The 20,635-nt window shown below is 43.4% G+C and overlaps 1 protein-coding gene across 2 annotated transcripts in view; it reads left to right on the top strand.

Moving 5' to 3' along the window:
• Positions 1-20,635, top strand: part of SH3PXD2A (SH3 and PX domains 2A) — a 261,018-nt gene that overhangs the window by 113,604 nt on the left and 126,779 nt on the right. For both annotated transcript variants that reach the window (XM_075108103.1, XM_075108101.1), the window contains exon 5: positions 5,348-5,439. In XM_075108103.1, the coding sequence (XP_074964204.1) occupies positions 5,348-5,439 (92 nt within the window). The remainder of the gene's footprint in view (positions 1-5,347; positions 5,440-20,635) is intronic.

Here is a 20,635-nt window from a genome sequence, read left to right as displayed (position 1 = left end):
AGTAAATGTGTGCTGCCCACTGGAATTGGTATTGCTGGATGATTTCCCTCTTAACTGTAGGCGTGGAATTAGTTTAGCATGATTTAAGGACTTCTGGGCTCATTGGGCCTGATTTTCTTAATTTGTTTAGGAATTTTGGCCAATGTGAAAGAAGGAGCAACTTCATAGCCTTGCCTTGCCAGAGGCATTTTATTTATTAAGCTTTTGATCTCCCAAACACACCCCTGGTGTGTGCTTGTCCAGAGTGTACTGTCCTGTGTTCAAGAAGGACCTCTCAGGTCAGTGGTTCACAAAACCACCACACTGTCCTTACGCAGCCCTCTGGGAAGACTCAGGCCAGCATTTGCAGACTTGCATCTTTGTGCATGTTGGTTCTAACTGAGGGAAACATCTTTGTGCAGGGAAGCTTTTAAGATGTGAAGTCCCATTGTCATAAACACTTACCTGAATTTGTCACGTGCCTTCATGCTGTCCTGGCTGGAGGTCGATTTAAGTAGAAGCTTACAGGCTTTTCCATAGTGAGGCTTGAGTATGCAAATGCAAGCCATCTAAATAAAAATTAGATGAGCAAGTCACAGCTGTGCCAAGAAATGTTGGTCATTCTTTTATTAATGTTCACAGTGTGAGAGACCACACTTCAAAAACATAATTATGTCCCTCTTGGTCTCTCAGTCCTGCCCCTCTTTCAAGGTTTAATCCTTGAACCTATCAAGACAGAAACACAGATGTTTCTGTCTCTATCTATTGTACAACTAAGCTAGTGCCGACTGAAGATAGAGTAAGAGTTAGTCCTGGTCAAGAATGAAAGAGTTTAAGTGAAAGACCTTCCAACTTTATCTGTCATTTAAAAATCTACCTTACAGAATCCTCGTGTGTTTAAACCAGCTGCAGTAATGAGGGTTAATAATTTGCAGTGCCTCTCAGCACCTGGAGTAGAGCCTCGCTTTTCATTGTCTTATGTTTCTTCCATGCCAGAGGCCCAGAACTATGTCTCAGTTACTTCCAAAACCCTGCACCTCTTTTCCTCCTTCCATCAGCTCTTAATTTATTCCTGCATCTCCCCACTTCTTCTGCAGTCTGAGTAACCACCATGTACTCTTCATCCATGTCTCTGTCTGATACTCAGAGCTGGGATTAACCCCACTGAGCATTAGGGATCCAAGAGTGATATATCTGAACTCCCTCAGTGGGCTGTGGGGAGAGACAGTCAATGATTCATCCCACCCAGAGTTAGACCTCCATGGTGGGGGTAGCAGAGCAGCCCCTAAAGGCGCTGGTCTTTCTCTAGCGATTTTACAAGTTGATAGACAAGTGTGACCAGTCTCCCATTTTAGACATATGAAGTTCAATGGGGTGACTACCATTCTCTGCGTATACGCACACATGCCTACACGCGCGCTCTATAACGCTACATATACATGTCTGTGCGTCGTTTTTTTTAATAAATGTATCTGTATAAATGCAACACACTGCACTCAGTGCATCCTTATAAACATGTGCATGTATTTTGTGAAGCCATTGAGCTGTAATGCAGTCCCAGAGATCTGTCCGGAGTTCACGTAACCTTAAGCGATGCACCCCTGCCCATGCCTGGTGCTCTGTTTCCTGTGAATGCCCTGTGCAGCATGGAGCAGCCTGCCTGCAGGTGAGCTGGCACTGTGTGAGTAGTTGGCCATCCCCAGTGCCAGGGGCTGCTTGCTCACGCCCTGACTGATGTTACAGCGTTTCTCATAGCCTTTCGAATCATCCCCTCTGCAAGACTGGCTGAAACCTGTAATATAGAGGGACGGACATCGTTACAGGCTGAAAGACACATAAAAGCATATCTCCTAAGGAGCATGTGAGGTCGGAGCAGTGCATGTCCACCTTTGCATGCTGAGCAAGGAAACATGCTATGACTGATAATACTCAGTGGCTGTGCAAGGCTGAATTCTGCTTGCTGGCACTTTTTATCTCTCACCTTTCCTGTACAAATTCCTTGCTGTTTCTGGATGCCTGTTGTTTGTATCTGTGTGCATTTACCTCTGGTTTCCATATCCAAGGAAGAGTGTCACTTCCCTGCCCTTTCCATCTTTTCACCATCTGGTGTCCACTTTTTCTTTACCCTTCTTTTCTTGACCCTGAAGTCTTTCCTTCAGGCTGTTGCAGCTCTGCCCTGGAACTGTCTTGCTGGAAGTGCCAGAGACTTGCATTTTCCCCTTGCAGAGCGACAGCGGTGTCCCTCATCTCCTCAATACACTTTTTGTTCAGTCACAGGAATCACATTGGACTTGGCTTGCTCCTGGGTGGACGTTGCGTGTTTGCTGAAGGTTTGCTGAACACGTTTTTGTTTCTCAAAAAAGCGTTGCTGCTCCCTGTCACTGTCCAAAATCAATAAACCAACTCTGCCTGGTTTTATACCCTTGTTTGCACTTTCTTACCTTTTCTTAGCATTTCTTACCCCTTCTTAATGTTTTATTCCTTAACGAAAACAAGTAAAAATTGATTGGCTGCAGACTTACACCTGAGCTCCCCAAAAAACATGCAATGGCAATTTACTACCAGGTGGATTTCATTTCACCTCCATCCACTGGACTGAAAATTACAGTACTCTGGGAGGTGATTCAGAAGCAGGAGAGCCTGCCCTGCCCCAAGGCTGCCATGTCTGTAGGGTGGGAAGGTGGATGGCTGTGTGTCAAAACGGCTTCTGCTGATTTTTATCAACTGCCTGTGAAAGCCTGGAGTCATGGAGGTGCTTTTCAATTACCCCCCTTTGGCCTGGCAAGGTCACAGTGCTCCTGGAGGTTTTGAGGCAGGGGGGTCAGATTTCCTAAAGCTTCTAAAGATTTAGAAACATGAATCTCCATGACAGCTTGGTAGGATTTTTGCTGCTCCATCACTGAAAACCTCTATGCTCCAGCTCAGTATTGACATACTGAGTTTTTGGGAAGAGTGAACACCTATGACCTGTAGGGAAGTGGTGATTCTGTGAAGGTGTCTCATCAGACACGATGTATCGCAGGACCCCCTGCGATACATATAACTTGGGTATTTGTGTTTCCCTAGTAATGATACGTATCATTTGCAATGCTTGCTCTTGCCCCATTGACTGCACAAGATCAAGCCCTTTGAGATTTCACAACACACTGTAGATATTAAATATCTGAGCCTCATAACCTTTCTGCAGATTAGGTAAGTGTTATTGCTCAGCATTGTAAATGAGTAACTGAAGATATATCCCTACTAAATTTGATAGAAAGAGGTTAAGTAACCTGCCCAAACAGAGAAGGGCGTTAGTAATAGAGCCATTGCTAAATCTCAGTCCCATCCACTGTTGGTTAGACAGCATTTCTCCTCTGCATAAATCTGACTCCTGCTTGAGGTGCAGCTGAATAAAACATGCTTTAATGTTGTCTGTGTCCTTGTTAGCCAGTGCTGGTGAGGCAATACCATTTCTCTTTCAACATGCCATAATTGTTACTATTCCTGGGCAGTTCCTGAATTCCCAGTGTTAGTCTTGATTTGCCAGCTGGGTGCATGCATTTATGCACACTAGGAGTAAGGGCAGAGAGCTCACACCTTCGTTACGCTTTTAGGCAAGATGGTAAGACTGAGTGGGTAGCGGTGGGGACCAGGGCATCTTCCATTCAAAATAAAACACTTGAGGTTTTTCCACTTGTTAAATTTCATTCTGCATTAATGAAGCAACCATCAGTGCTCTGTAAATGCCCCAGTGCTTGGACCTGCCAGGCTGTTGCCAGGCTTTGGCATCTGATGCTGCTTCCTTATTGCAAAGTATCTTTTTCTGCTCTGTAGTTCAGTTGCACATGACCAAAGGCCAGTGCCTCAATCTTCACAGGCCTGCTGATATCAAACAGATTTTCCTTGTGTTTTGATAACATCCCTCCACCAGGGAAAGGAGAGCTGTAGGTCTGGAAGCACTTGGCTTTGAATTTCAGGCCACCTCAAACAAGACCCCATCATGTAATAGTGGAAACCTGTAGTTTCAGAGCAGGATTTTTTCATTTTTCAGCTGTTTTCCTTCATGTTCTGAAGCAGGAGTGGTCTTAGAAACAAATATGGCCACTTCTATAGCCTGGTTAAATACAGCTGTGAGGGTAACCCACTGCCCTGTCGTGCCTTCATGCTTTGACTGGGCCTTCTGGTGTGTCTGACCAAGATCAGTCAGATGTCTCATGGGTTAGTATAACCGGTTTGCCCTAATGAACCTTCATTTAGCTCTAGTACAGCTTTTCAACCGTCTTTCAAGATCGTTTGTCCTACTTTCAACTAGCAGAAATGCCAGACAATCTCATTTTGGCAAACAGGTTTACAGCACCTCTAAGAAGCTTGGTCTGTATTTAACCTGTGGCCTATTTTCAGTGTAACTTAGCACAGGAGGAGGTGATTGCCAGCCTCTTTTCCTTTCCTGATGGGCATTTCTGGAGGCAGTCTCAGAGTCAAGTCACTTAGAGCTGCTGTCCCATCTCTGTGAGCTACGGACAGCTCTTTGGCCAATTTTGACACCATCAAGCTCTAGATTCTGAACAGTACATTCACAGCACATTTCTGTCTTACATGCTTGTCTCACTGGTTTGACATCTTGCTTTCCAGTACACTTGAACATAATGTGGATGCTTCCCAAATTGTACTTAACTACTGCTGAATGCAACAAGTGCTGCATACCTGTGCCTTGCAGAATGTATGGATGCTGTTAGCCAGGATATGCTGCGATGCCTTCTTCATGCAGAAATAGCCTCTGCCTTTTTTTTTCAGACATTTAATCAAACTTCCTGTCCTGTTAATGTAGGGGCAAATTGTTGTTTGGTTTGGGTTTGTTGTTTTGGTTTTTTTTTAGCAAACTCTGCCTTTTCTGTTGACAGTGCTTAATGGAAAGGTTTATGGAGCACATTAATCTGTTGTATTAGTGGTTGTTGAGTCTGTAGATTTTCACTGCTTGAATTTGTGTGCATTGACATAAAGCCTGTAAGCCCTAACCACGTTGTTTGAGGTGCTGTGCAAACACATGTCACAGAGACTGTCCCAGCCACAGAGCACTTACCTACTCAGTGTTATGGTTTTGCACGTGTGGACCAATTTCTACTCTTGTATACGTGGCAAAAAAGTTACACTGGCTGATGCTAAGAACCATTGCTTGTCTCAATTCATTGCATCCTACTTGACATTTGTAATCAAGACATGTTGTTTTCTTTCTTCTCAGGTAAGTAGCCAGGCATGATGCTTTCCTTTTGTATTCCTTTCCCCCTGCCAGGACTGTTTTGCCTCCTCATGCTTGGTTTAGATGTTTGGGGCCATGTTCTGAACTTGACTTTTCTAAGTGCTTCTCCCTCCCTGTTTTGTTTTGCAGGCACTGGTTCGGCTTCCTCCTCACATTTCCCAGTGCGATGAAGTCTTCAGGTTCTTCGAGGCTCGCCCAGAAGACCTTAACCCTCCAAAAGAGTAAGTGCCATGATGGATATCCAGTGCTGCTGAAAGGAAAAGGTCATTTTGTTTTATTACTGCTGTAGGTGTGGGAACAGATTTTGTAGCTATCAAGCACTACCTAGAAAATGCCTGGCAATTATGTACAACCATGTCAGGTGTGCGGAGGACAGGGTACCCTCAGACACAATTTTCCGCCATCCTCCACCCACCTTTGCATTGTTTCTCGCTGATGGTTCTAATGAGGGAACCTCCCCTGGCTTGTGGGTTTTACCTGATAATTATCGCTGAAGAGTCATTTAGTTCCCAAAAGGATTGGCTCAGCAGCAGGGGGAAATCCTGCCAGTAAGCATTTCGCTTATAACTACCAGCTGCGTCTTTAAATGTACTCCTGCCCAGAGATACTTAGTTATCTGAAGGGAGCAAGATTGTGGTCCAGATCCAAAATTGTCTCTGGAGAGTCTATTCTTTCTAAGCAGGAAGCCAAGAAGAGGCTGGGAAAAGAGTTCTCACTGAACATGAAACAGAATCGTAGCCTTTACCTTGGAGCAGACAGGCTGATTCATGCTGATGCAGTCAGGGTTCGGAGGACTAATTTATCCAGGGAAAGCATTAGCAGGAAGGTATTTACAAGCAACTGTGCTGCCTCGCCTGATATTTCTTTTTCTCCTTCATACCAAACAGGATATATTTTATTGTGCTCTGCTATAAGATTTTGACTTGGTCCCATTGTGTTTTTTGCTGCTTTGTTGCATGATTTGAAATTCACTTGCAGGCTGTGTTACGTAATATGCTTTCTCCAGAGTTTGCAGAGCCCATTGGGCAAGGGGAAATGGATGGAAAGCTTTTGGGTTTTGGGCACTTCAGCACACGCAAACCTGTAGTTAGTGGAAAGATTTTTATTGGCTTCAGCTGTCTAGTCCTGTGCTGGTGTAGAGGAGAGGACTTTTGCAGTTTGATTTCCCAAACTTCATCTCTGGCACATACGTGGTCTAGTACAAGGGGACGTATTAGCATTTGTACTGAAGAAAACACTGTTAGCGTAGCCGAGAGCAAAGTCTTTTTTAGTTTTTCAGTGATAAAAAGAACATTTTTTTAAATCAAAGGTCTGGAAAAAGAGCTGTTACGGTTTTTTTTTCTAGCCAGCCTTGTTTTAGAAAAATGTCTGGGGTGAATAAATACAGTGAAACACATATTGCAAACTTAGAAACCATTGTAGCAGGTTATGCCTACAGTCTGAAACCTGCAGACCATCACAGTTTCCATTTAGAGTCTGTAAAACGGTTTGCAAAGGTTGCTTGATCACACAACACCCCTCTGATGCAAGGAGACATCCTCACGTGCCAGGCAGAAACAGACACGCAGAAGAGGAGTGAGGCCCCCAGGGTTATGGGAGAGTTCACCTTGGGGATCTCAAAAGGACCATAGGTGTCTGGTTTAAATGCTGTTTAACACTCCTGTCTGCTTTCTGTACTGGTATGGACCCTACAACATTAGGCCTGAATAAAGTAGAGTCAGGATTGGACCTCCACAAGGCAGGGATTGGGGACCAAGGCCACCCCTGGGCTGGCACTAGCCATTATGGCTTTCTTTCTCTTCTCCCTGCTACAAGTTGTTGAGGGCCTTTTGCTGAGCTCCCTGTTTGACAGCCTTGCAGCAATTTTCAAGTTATCCATTTGCTCCCCACCTCCAGAAAAACAAAAAAGACTAAATTTTTTCAGCCCAAGCCTTGCATTGTATTCCAACCTAGTAATAAGTGTGATTTATTTCCCTGGAAAATGTAGAGCAATAACCTGATTAAATCTCACTTCACTAATGTCTGCAAGACATTAATCTAGCTGGGTTTACACAAATCCTACCTCATCTTCTGTAAGCAAACAGATCTTAGGGAAGGTGTCTAAGGTTTCTGCTGGGAGCACTTCACAAAAGGTGTATTGTTGAAACTGAAGATTAGTCTCTACAAAAAGATGATGTAAAAGCCAACGGAAACATCTTAGTGTTTTTATTCTGTGAACTGAGGGGGAAGGGCGGAGATCTGGGGTTCACTGGACCACTGTGTAGGGTCTGGGGGAAGGATACCTCCAGGGCGATTCTCAGCCTCAGCAGTCACTGCAGGAAGGAGCATGATCAGCCACTGAAAACCCCGATTTATTCCCTCATTTTGCTACTCTGCCAAGCCCCTCCAGAAAGCAGTGAGCCAGTGGTGCCCAACCCCTGTGAATTCAGTCTTCCCTGGACCTCATCGTATGTCATTCATCTCACTGGGGATGGTAGGGGTATAGCCTGGGGACAGCATCTAGACTACTGTAATTATTTTATCTGTTTCTTCAGCTGCTTCCTTTAGCCCTCAGTGCAGAGGTGGTTTGCATAGGCATGGCATTCAGTTGGCTGGCTTAAAGGAGAACAAATATTGCCATGAGAGGGACTCAGTCACCAAGGGATGGCAGAACAGTTGCTTGTGCCACCTTCATGTCTCCCCTCTGTGCACAATGAGATTGTCTTTAGTTTCATGATCACCCGCTCTGTTTTTCTGCAGAAGCTCAGCCTCATAGACAAAGCCTGACCTAGCATTTAATTAACTAATTTTCAGGGGTGTAGCCTTAACCCCATCAGAATTTGGGTTGAGCTCAGAGGGTCCATTGAGTTATTGCATGTCCACAGAGCAATGTGCTCGTGCTCCCAGCCAAAAAAACATGGAAGCTTAAACTTGAAGGAAGGAGGCACAAAAAAGTCTGGTTTACCTCGAAGCTGTGATGTGCAGAGATGTATCCATGCCCTTAATTGCTGAGCCATGACTCACAATGATGCATGTGCAATAATTTATGTATTACTGCAGCAGTTCAGCTGCAAAGCTGTGCCCTTCACTTCTGTTCCAATTGCCCTAAAAGAACCCAACATTTCCCTGTAGTCCCTTAGGCACTTTTACAAATGTGTTCCCTGCTTCTTCCTTATAACTCTGCATCTGCGCTTCCCTTGCCTCCTCCTTGTTCCTGTGTACTGTCCTCTCTGGGTTATGCCATGTTTGGCTTGCAGGCTGCTCCCTACAGAGTAATTTCCTACTGCTGCTGTGCTCTGATTGCCCACAGTGCTGAGCAGCAAGCAATCCAGCTATGATAAAAGCTGGGCTTTCCCAACACTGTTATAATCTGGCCAATTTGTTTGGTTGGATTCACAGCTTAAGTTTTCTGTTTCCTGTTTTGGTGATGGTCCAGACTTTCAAGTCCTGTGACAATAGGCAGAAGGTATTTCTTTTAGCCCCATTAAACCTCTTCTGGCTACAGCAGCTTACAGGCAGATAGCTGGAAAGATGTCTCAAGAAATCACAGCATTTGAACTGTTTGACAGTCTCCTCTGAGTCTGCTCCTGCCAGTGGAGCTAGCTCCAGGTCAGATAGCTTCCAGCAGCATGTTTCCTTCATGCTGCATGGGAGAGACCATAAGATGAGACTAAATCCCTCTATGGGATAGTCTGGGAGCAATCTCGAACCATTTGACATGGTGAAGGCATGGCCTTTACAAGGGAGCAGGCACGTGTTGGGAGCACTGATGTGCAAGGCAGGGTTTGGAGCTCCAGTGCTGGTGTTCCCAGGACAGCCGCTTCTGCTGCTCTTGCTCTGCTCCGCTGATTAGCTACACAGAAAGCAAGCTTCAAACCATCAACTGTGTTACAGGAGGAGCAGTTTTCAACTGCTTAGGTTTGTAATATATGGAATTTTAGTGTTTGAGCAAATGCGTATGTATATAAGCTGGGCTTGTGTCTCTTACCATGCCCATGTAAGGAACAGATCCTGCATTGCTGTGGGAAAAGATACTATAAGGTAAGAAGGAAGTGCATTTTTATATATCCATTATTCTAAGTTAAAACACCATGTTGCTGAAAGCCATTTATTTACTGGATACTTCTGTTAATAATTATAATTACTGATAACTAAGCCAGAGGTGGATTAATTTCAGACTTCTACTGGGGATGTAATTCAAGGCTGAGGTCAGGCCAGGGCTCATAGTCAACAAACAAAATCTCAGAAACCATTTTTTAAATGATTCTTTTTACTGGAAATAACAGAAATACCCGAAGAGTAGGATTAATGAATTAGACATTGTATATAGTCCACTGCTTTTAGGGCTTTTCTGCAGTTAAGTTCAAAATATCACAGCCAGACCACTCACGAGAGTTCACTTTTTCTTTCTGAGTCTGGATCCAGTGTAAAAAGCAAACCAAGAGCCAGGGATTCAGTTCTCTAATATTGCCTCTGCAGAAATGCACACAGGCTCAAATGAGATTTCTGTTTAAACTACCACTAATAATATTAATAACTGAATTTAAAGCAGTGTTCAGTATCTGAGAATATTTTTCCTCTAAGAATCACAAGGCAATTTTCAAACAATATGCAAATCCAGGAAAACTAGGGAACTTATTAGATATACAACATAATATTGTGACGGTTGATGCAGAAAATGGACTTAATGCTGAGGGTGCTTTTACTGAAGAACAGAAGTGCTTTATTGAGGTCTGTAGCCATGAGCTTTACTGATTGTATCTCTATCACATAAATACTGGTGAAACACTCGGATACTCAGATGCCAGGCAGCCACTGTAAAATGAAAGCTGTATTCCCCCTTTGTTCTTCATGCATTACAGATCTCTGATAAGGAAACTGGAAAGAAGTTGCCAGGGTACTGCGGTGACCATGTTAAGCAAGCATGGTTTAGTTTATGAGTCTACCAGTGCTAAAGCACAGTTCCCTAATATGCTTTTTTCTATCCATAAGCATGACTGTGTTTATATATGACTATTTCTGTTTCCCAGATCTGCCCTGTAATAACAATTCATTACCTGTTGGTAGAGAAGGAAAATTATTTATCTGTAAAATATCTGTATTTATTCTTATTTGTTTGATATTATGCAAATAGTTTCTTTTATATTTCATCCCCTATACTTCTTCCCTTATATTTCTCTTGTATTTCATCCCTTTAGAAATGTGTTTCCCAACACATTTGGTAGTTGAGTTGCTGAACAGATGTGCTATGAGGAAAACTGTCATTCTTTTTTTGAGATTGCTCTTTCTTACAGGACTTAGAGTACACCTAATTTTCACATGGTTTAGGAATGTGATCAGCACCATTTTATGGGAATCGGTGTTACAGTCTGTGCTTGGCAGTGGTATTGTGACTGCTCAATGCACACATTTTATTAGGGAAATTCATTCCACTTGAGAGGTGCAGAATGGAAATTAATTTCCCTAAGAAATGCAAAATCAGAAAACGGTGGAAGTTTTATTTTTATTTGATTTATCAGCTGGGAAGTAAATTGTAAAACACACAGCAGGAAAAGCTCTGAATGAAGATGGTGGCAGGATAAGGCGGTTAAGACCCACTGTTCTGAAGGGAAGAAAAAGTTAATATTTTCAAAGGATGACTTAATCACCCTCACTGAGATTTAGGTCACTAAGGATGCAATAACCTGTTAGGGCTGAGTTTGCCAAGAGCTTTGCTTGGCTACTCCTAATTAGTCATCCAGCTCTCACTGATTTCACTGGGAATTAGCTACCAGGGCACTTTGAGCATCTGAGTATAGTAGAGCACCTGTATTTAGTTTTTCAAACATGCCTGTTTTAGGGCTGTAGTTATCGGAAATATGTGGCCTCAGCACCTAAATTTGCTGTGAAAATGGTTTTTCGGCTTCTAAATCGCAGAAGTGCTTTACAGTATCCTGCTCACAGTGTGGGACCGTCATAAATCTGTGGCTGAGAGGCCAGGCAGCCTTGTGCCCCAGAAGTAGAGGAGTGAAGTGTGGCTGCTTCCCAGTTGTGTCCCCTCTGACCCGGAGAGCAGGAGCTCAGTCTCTGGGACCCGGCCATTGTCAGATGGGGCTTTAGATACCCTGACAGTGTACGCTGCCTTTCATCAATGCGTATTATCCTGATCTTTGGGAAGCTCTCACTTGGAGATTGTCATCTTAAATGAACTAAGCCAAGGCAGGATGGAGGCGTCTCTAGGAATGGAAAAAAAGAGGAAATAACAGATGCATTACTTGTCCTCTTCTTTAGTTTCACATGGGACTCTCCCTTTTGTTTGCAACATATAAATTATTTGGGATGGAATACTGAATGGAGGATATTGAAATTTGCTGCTGGCTGCAGCACTGGTGATACCAGCAAATAACTCAGCTTTCCTAAGAGAAGATTTGAATCTTTTTGCTACTTAACCAGAAAATGAAAAAAGAAATTATATGTAGATAAATATCAAACAATAAACCTGGGGGGTCACAGAAACCACATTAAATGAAATAGGTTCAACAACCACAAAAAAATGACATGGAAGAGTGGCAGCTGGAACAGCATGCGTTACTGCTGTTAGCGTACAGCAAGAGCTTTTACTCCTTGCCTTGAATGTCACATATGGGTTTGCTCGTGCTTTGTAGGTCTGACTGTGAAAGGACACGGGGCTGAGAGGAGCAAAGATAGTTTAATGTGCTGACACTTGGCACTGGCAGCCAAGTGTACAGAAATAGCTTTTGCCTGGATTGGGTATGAGCATGCTGCAGGGTTTAAAAGCAGCATGCTCATAACCAAAACAGGCACAGGATGGATTAAGAATAACCAGACATACCCAAAATCCATCAGAATGTGACGGAGATCAGAGCCTTGCCGACACGCTGGGGCCAAACACAACGGCAGTGACAGTGCTAGTAAAAGTTTACTGTTTATGAGCACAAATCCAAGACAGTTTTTTTTTTCTTTCTCTGTAGAAGAGTTGGGACTGAAGAGGTGTTTTGAAATGCAGAGGTACTGCATTTAGAAAAACTAAATGCCAGGCCTGTTGGCTGGAGGGCCTTTTTCCTGTCCAGCAATTTTTGTTCATATCCTAAAGGAACAATCACTGATTATAATTTGCCAATGCCTATCTTGTAGATTAGAAAGTAAGTTTGCTTAGTGTTTAACTTAACCTACAAAATTCCTTCCTGCTGGAGAAGAGAATTTTAGTGGTTGATGCAGGGGATTGGGAAATCTGCTCCTTACTATCTCACTGATTTATTTTTGTGATGTTGGAAGGGCCTCTCACATCTCATGGCTGTGTTTGCAGTATGATTGCAGATATCGTTTCAGAGATTTGCTAAGAGGATTTTATTCTGGTAAAGAAACCCTTTTCCTTCCATAATATAATTCTAGAAATGAAAGTTAGAGAAATAATTTGGGTTTAAAATCATCAGTCAAAGTTGGAATAAACATTACTTCCAAAATCTGTCAGGAAAGCCTGTTCTCTGGTGTTTCTATATGCAAAACCAGTTAGGGAGCCAAAAGAATAAATTTATTCATCTGGCAGTGGGGGAAGCCTGGGCTAATGAGGCAGGATTGGAGCAGAACCAGACAACTGGATTCAGAGGTTATCAAGCTTATTGTGAAGAATTTGGGGCACCCATTATCCTTGAGCCCTCACTTCCAGAAATGTTTGGCTCGGTGCCACAGGATCTTCTGAAAGTCTGTTTAAAGACTGGTGATGCTCAGTTTGACACCCCAGAATAGGGGCAGCTCATAGGGTTGAATCGCCCATGCTGATAAATACAAAAGAGATCTTTAGGTCTGTGCAGAAGAGAAGTGTCTGGTCCTGCTGTGCTTTGTGGATAAGCCTGGAACCGAGGAGAGGGAGAGGGATGGGGACTTGCTCTTCTTATCTGGATTTCTTGTTCTGGTGAGCCCCAGCTAGCAGGTTAATTGCACGCACTGAGGTGTCTGTCACTGTTGACTCATGACCTGCCAGGCAGGAGGAGATGGGGTGGAGTTTTCTTTCACCAACATGACAGAGTTGAATACAGCCTGTCTTGTCCTCTGTGTGTCACGTCTCTGAAAAACAAGAATAGGCAGCTTGTGTTACAAATATAATTATATCATGGAGAAGAATCCAGCTTGTCATTGCTATGTCTATATTTAATATGGTAACACTATTTTTTCAATTAAGATCTTTTTCCACTCTGAAGAGGAGGGCACTAGGGACAGACGTGCTCAGCGGGTGTTTGCTGCCCAGGTGATAAATTATCCCTGGGGTCATCTGGGACTTTTCAATGCTCTGCACTTCCTATTGTTGATTGCTATGTAATTTTGACATTGCTTATCTGGAGAGTCCCTTTATTTTCAATGCTTTTGAGAATCAGTAGCCTTGCTGGTTATAAAAACAGTGTTTTCTCATGTACAGGTGCCTAGTGCAACCCAACGTGCGATTCTGAACTGTCTGGGGGCAACGTAAGACATACCATTACATTTGATAGGGTTTTATCAGGCTGTACCATATGTGACAAGGGAAGTCATTGCTTAAAATGTATTTTAACGCTGTTGACTACAGGCCAGGTAAAGTTGACATCTCACATTTGCTTAAGGTGGAGCATTTCTGTCTAAACACCGGGAAGTAGAGGTGATGTTCCTCAGTAAACAGCACTTTGACCTCTGAGAGTGTCTGGTACTGCCCTTAGGATCCAGCAGTTGCACTGAAGAGAGAGGAGGAAACATTAGCCATCAAAGAGTGCTGAACAACAGGTAAAGCAAGTCAGGTCTCTTTGGAGAGCCACCGCCTCCTGCTGTCAGTTAGGAGGAGAACTGGGCTTCCTTTCTGGCTTGGCTGTATCACAACAGCACATTAGACAATTATTGTTTGGTGCACCTGGCTTCACCTGTTCACCCCATGCCACCAAAGGATTTGTGCTGGGAATCCATTTCATTACACAGACAGGTCTTGGTGTTTCATGTCCACAGAGTTTTGCATTCAGCTCCCAATGCTGTTGCTGCTTAAAATCTTGCTTGTAGCAAGACTGGAAAGTAAAAACATTTGTGGCGGTAGGGAACCGTCCCCTGGAGTGCTGCACGTGTCCGAGATGATCTGTTTTGCTCTGTCCTTCTATCTCTTGAGGAATGGGGTGCCTTCTTTAGGACATAGGGTGTATAAAAAATACCAGACCTCAAGTGGCTCTGGCTGTAGGAGGCATGGTGATCTATTGGTAGATTCATTTCCACCCTTTCCATCTTCTTGACTGGTCTGCAGCTGACTGTCTTTCATGCATGCTGTTCCCAGAAACACAAGCAGAGGATCAAATAACAACATGTTTTGACTCCAAACTCTGGAGTGACTTATCATGTTATCAAAGCTTTTGATTTAATTGAAATTTCACAGATAACCCTAGACCTGCTTTTAAGTGCAGACCCAAGTGCCAGTGGGAATTCAATTAAAACCCTCCACCCCCACCCCCACCCCATCTTTTAATGCTTGCGTTTTGTTTGGGAGGTTTATGGAAGGGATTTGCTACTGCTTATCTCTAGCTAGAGCTGCATGTCTGGGTTCAAAGATACCCTTTGTCTTTGGGCTACTTTCTTTTTCCAGTTATGCCAGAGTTTGATTGGAACGACCCCGCTGACAGTAATGGACTCTTTGAGGTTTACTCTGATAAAAGGATTGCAGAATTTGTTGTGTTAAAAGTAGAATTCTGTCCTTGTTTCCATTCACATTTCTTAAAACAATTGGCCTAAGCTCAGGAAAGACGTGCGTCTAAACAGACCTTGGATATATTCTGCATAGGGGATTGACTGTGGTTTTTCAATACTTTAGTCTAATCTAATAAATGCTGGTTGTTTGCTGGATTTTTGCAAGTTGTATTTGCTTCCCAGCTCCAAGGAGTTTTAACAGCCACTCCAGTAATGCTGACTGCAGTGCACTGTGGTGAACCTCAGAACATTGTATATGTCTGATTACATTTGCTTTCAATTACAGCCTTGTGGGTTTGAAAAATCAGAGCAGTTCAGGCTCATTTGGGAACCACCGCAAAAAATCACTAGTAACCTGAGATACCCAGTGCTTGAAAATATAAAAGAAGAAGAAAATGTTGAATGTTGGAGGCCAAAAAATGTCTATTTTTCTTTATGAGAAGAGACCTGTTGCAACAACTGTGCGGTTAGGATGGCAGGGGCACCATATCTAACAGATAAACCTTTTTCTTTCCCATCCAAGCATGCTGGGAATGAAGTGTGAATGACTCGTACCAGAGACAGTGCTCATCAGAGACTTGAAGCTGTCCTGGTTCACGAGTGAATTAGGGATGTTGCCTCCTTTGCTGCTCCCCGTTGGATAGGTTGCTGGTCTCAGTTCTTTTCTAATGATTAGAATCTCACCAACATTGTCCTCTCTTGCTGAGGGAGCTGTAGAGTTCCTGAGGATATTAAGATCAAATTAATCTTCTTATTTTCATCAAAATGCAGTATTTTGTGAAGATGTTGATTATCCTCTAAATCTGGCTAAAAGAGGAGCTTTCTTTTCATGAAAAACATTTTACCAAAAATGAACGTCTTGGTTCCTGTTGAAATGTAGTCCCAAAACCCAGAATTTGGATAGTTTTCATCAACCCTACCAAGTAGCAGGATGGCTGTAGGGTGAACAGACTTGTACAGAGACATCCGGCAGACAGCTTTGCAGGTGACCCTTTCTGCAGTGGCATTCAGGTCTCCGGGTGCTGTGTGGTTGGGACTTGATCTGCTGTTGATGGTGCTGTGGAGTGTCTGATCCTGCCTACTTAATGCCTCACTCTTCCAGTGAGCAGCTCCGGGAGAGCACCAGTCACGTGGCCGATCCCCTTCTCCTCTGCCAGCATCTGGTGACCAAAGAAAGGGCTCATGAACACATTAAGGAGCGAGCCCTGATGCAACACTTGTTTGGGGCATTATAAATCTTTGCTAAATAAAAGAGGAGCAGGGAGGGTTTCACTGTGAAAAAGCCCAGCAACAGCACTGTAACACCAGCAATGGCGCAGTGAGTTTTTGCCCCAGGTGAGGAGAATGATTTCAACTATTCCGAACTTAGGACCAGACAGTGGGGTGTAAGGCTGGCATCAACCCCATGAAAATACAAGCAAATGCAAACGAGGTATGCACACTGACTGACTGGGGTAGCTTTTACTCTGTAGTGGGCACCAGTACATGGTGCCAATGTTCTACATTTTTTCCTACAGGATGGGACATCCTAGCAATACAGCTCCCGGATTTGGGGAAGCATGTGGGTAACAAAACTGAGCGCTTTCCTTTCTGTGATCTCAATAATAAGGTTCTTCAGCTTGCATATAACCTCTGCAGGCCCTGTAGCTGGTAACCTGGGTGCTGAGGCATCTTACTGGGTCTGGATTAGTTCCTTTACCTCCATACGTATCTTTATAGTGAAGCGAAGGGCCAGGGGCAACTAGAGAAAGCTGCAGGAGTCGTTCTCATCCCAGCAAACAGCTTTAGACTCTTCCAGCAAGAGGTCAGTGGAAAAGTATCTTATTGTTTGCCAGGTCATCTCAATACACAAAGCAGGGCTCTGTCGGACGCGCACTAACAATGTTATTAATGTTTATGATGCCTCAGTGTCATCCCCCAGGGGGACGAGGAACCCTCAACGGCTGAATTGCACAGGCCATACCAGCTGATGAGATGCTCGTCTTGCCAGGCCTGACAAATAAGCTTTTGTTAGTCTTCATTGTTACCATTTTCATGCGCATGTGTTCGGGAGGGGGTTGTTTTATGGATACTTGGCTGAGGGATGGCAGGGTGACCCGTGCTAGCCAGCGAGCAGGCTCTAAAGGTGAGCTGGAACTTTAAAAAGAGGCAGTTGAGGAGAAAGCCTTGAATCCCTTCAATAAAGTAGTATGTTGGAGTGACTAGCTGCAAGAAGCAGGAGTTCTGCAGAGGACAGAGATAAAAGGAGGCTTTCAGGCAGGAGAGAGGATTCCTGCCTTTTCCAGATGTAACATTTGCATTTGGAGAAGAACTGCCAAAAGGCCAGGCTGATGAAGGATGCTTTGTGGTGCTTCCAGCCTATAAAAAAACAGTACTTTGAAAGTTAGGTGCTTTTGGATTATTAGGCAAGGGATGAAATAGGCATCATAAGAGGAGTCCCTTTCCCCCTCTTCTTATGGAAGGCCAGTCTCCAATGTGTATTATGATTACCACTTTTTTTTCTTCCTTTTTTGTCTGCTTTCTCTTAAGGCTTTTTTAAAAATATGCTCTTGCCTCAATCATTCAGCATCCTCATAAATCAGAACATTTTGTCTGTGCAGATTTATGACAGGTGTTTTACATTTAATTTTTTTGTTGACAGGCGTTTAAACTACTGAGCCCCAGTTTACGGCCCAATAAGTCCTGATCCCTGGGAGGATAAGTCATGTTTGTGAGAAAAGATTGAATTAATATCAGTGAACAGAGAAATTTTTGGTTTTAACAAATGTTGCTTTCTGCCATGATTCCGTCTGTCCTAACATGTGCTCAGAAAACCTCCAGTCCTATCTCCATTTCAGATATGTTCACTTCAGATTCACTCACATGCCAGGGAACTGTATAGGTAGAAGATGCGACTGTGAGTGTAAGGGGGCTTTGACCCAAATTAGAGTGTTTAACAGCTTGGGGCTCTAATGGGCCTTTGCTAGTTTCCTGAAAAAGTTTTGCCAGTTGTGTTTGCTTCTTCTTTTAAGGCTGATTTTTGAAACACCAAAGCAAATTCGAGATTTTGAATGAAGTAGGACACAGCCCTACAGAGACGCATGTCAAAAACATTTTACCTCTAGAGTAACGCAGCTAGATAACATTAAACTTGCTGCCAGCCTCATCGCGAGTGGTCCTCCTCCTCCAAACATTTATGCACGTGGGTAGTCTTCTACACAGTGAATAACTGTATTGAGTTCACAGGAGCACATGTGCGCCCAAAGTTATTTGTGTGTGTATTCATGTGCATGTTTGTTTGATGGTAGTGAAAAATTCTAGAGACGGCTGGGATATAAAGGAGGTTCATTCATCAGTAACCCCCTCTGCAAATCCTGTTAACTCTTCTCTCTTGCCTGGAGATTGATGTCCATGTGAGTGCATACACACACAGGCTTTGGGGCCAACACAACAAATTTAACTTAAACTAAGTCTTCAGCTTTCAAGGGATAAGGGTAGGTGACGTCTATTCTCGGAGACTCCTAAACATGGATGTCATACAGCAAAGACAGCAGAGAGGCTCAGCTGACCTGAGCATTTAGAGGTTTTGTGTAGCAGACAATTTGTGTGTGCCCCAAATGCTCTTTTTATGCATTTATTTCTATTAGTATTTTATAAAGAAAAGCAAAAAGGGCTTGAAGCAGTTAGGTATGTATCTGTATCTTTGAGGGGAACTTTTAATTTTGTAGCTGTAAAATCAAGGGACCATCAATACAGTCTCCATAAGGGAATGCAGCTGCTCTGAGACAAAGCAATAAGCACAAGGCTATGCAGAAAACCTTTCTGTGACTGCATTTGCTGTAAGATCCTGTTAGATACTATTGTCATTGTGGTTTGTTCACTTTAGCTAGCACTTGCTCCATGATCAGAGGGAATTCAGCCATCAAACAGGCTTTGGCAGGTCCTGCTCCAGTATAAAGGACTAGGGTGTTGTAAACTGTCCAGACTTACTGTGTGTTGTAGGCAATTGACTTATTGTGTCCTAGTTTACATACATACGTAAATCTTTTATTTCCTTGGACATTTTAAAATTGTGATTTGTTCTTCTCTCTTGCTTTCTTTTTGCTTTCTTACCATTCCTGACTGCATCAGCATCTATGCCTCATATTGACTTATCTTTTCTTGTACTGCTTTTAACTGTCCCTGGGCTTTTCATTCTCTTTACATCCCTTGGATATTGCTTGCTTCCCTCTCAATGTGTTCTGCCCTGCTTCCCCCAGCATTTCTACAGTCATTTTTATTTCTCCCACTGGTAGCCTGTACATTGGGTTTATTTGCTGCCTGATGTATTTCTTCCATCACTTTCTCTCTTTCCCATAACTTTTCATCCCCAGTCCCACGTGAGGGAGAACAGAGGGATGACGAGTGTCCTGGACACAGGTGAGATCCTGAGGCTGAGGATTAAGTGTGCCCTTGCTGCCTTGCAGAAGTTGCCTTAGTGCTGGATTTGCTGCTAGTGTAGACTGCAGCCAGGCCAAGCCAGTCTGGGGCCATAACAGAAACTGGGCATAAACCCTGTGCCACACATGTGTTGTGCTGAGGGCGAGGGCTTACCCTTGCCTGTTAGTGGCCCTGATAACTAACCCTCAGCAATATGGGGAAACCTGCTCTTTTGCCCTACTAAAGGCAACTTCTTTCAGGAGAAATGATGCAAACCTAATTTGGCAAAATAAAATCATCAAGGTCTTGTGCTGGTTTGTAACCTGTAATTTTTGTAGAAGTTGTCTCGGTGGTCTGCCAAACAGAAATTCGTCATCTCTGGCCTGAAGTTACTGGGTAATTAATCTTCCATGGCGGGTAAGGCAGGCTGGGTTTTTGGTCTGCAGGCATGGAGAGCTATGAGCTAACCCGCAGCACCGCTGAACCTTTTCTCTCTCCCCTACTTCTTCATTTTCCCATGACCTTAGAAAAAAAAAATCTGCACTTCATAGGTCTTTTTTTTTTCTCTAAATCACACTTTATGGAACACAGTTTTAATACTGTACGGTGCGTGTTTAATGATGTCCATATGGGTTTGTGGGTACAGGAATTAAATACATAACGGTTCATGATGACATAACACGGAAATGCAACTCCCGCAGTGCTGGTGTGTAGGCTGTAAAGGGTTATTAATAAAAATGAAGGTTTTAAATAGAAAACAAGCTTAGCAGCACCGTTTTGGCCTCAGGCCCATCTCTGAGTGATGGAAAAAAAAGAGGCTGTAATATATGGTCTTTCCTCAATACATGAAAATAAATACATTTTACCACCATCCCCTGCTAAAAGTTTCAGAGAGAAAGCTGCAGGCCTGATGCATGGCATCTCTCTTCAATCAGAGCCTAAGCTCAGGGAGGTCTGGAGGGGATATTTCAGCAGGGTGCAGAACACATCAAACAAATACTAAGGGGGAGATTGATGCCTTAGATTATTAAAACGGGGTAGGGCCACAATGTTTTGATTGGCAAAGCCTTTCAACAGTCAGACATTAGTGTTTCAGAAGAGCAAACCACTCTGATTGTGGGTGAGCCAGGAAAATAACAACTCACACAGTTTGGGGGAATGACCTCAAGGAAATCCCATCCTGTCTTGTAACCAGAGTTGCTGCATCAGTAAGCCAAGGAAATTACATAATGCACCTATTATTATTATAGACAAACAAAAGCAAGTTTACTTTTCTGTGTCTAGCCTTGTCCTATCTGCGGTTGCCCCAAACCTTTTGTTTTAAGTCTTCAGAATAAATGAGAGAGCAGT

Source organism: Phalacrocorax aristotelis, chromosome 12 (genome assembly GCF_949628215.1).
Source record: "Phalacrocorax aristotelis chromosome 12, bGulAri2.1, whole genome shotgun sequence".
Taxonomy (NCBI): domain Eukaryota; kingdom Metazoa; phylum Chordata; class Aves; order Suliformes; family Phalacrocoracidae; genus Phalacrocorax; species Phalacrocorax aristotelis.
The sequence above is the reverse complement of the archived record's forward strand: the minus strand, read 5'-3'. Positions and strand labels throughout refer to the sequence as shown.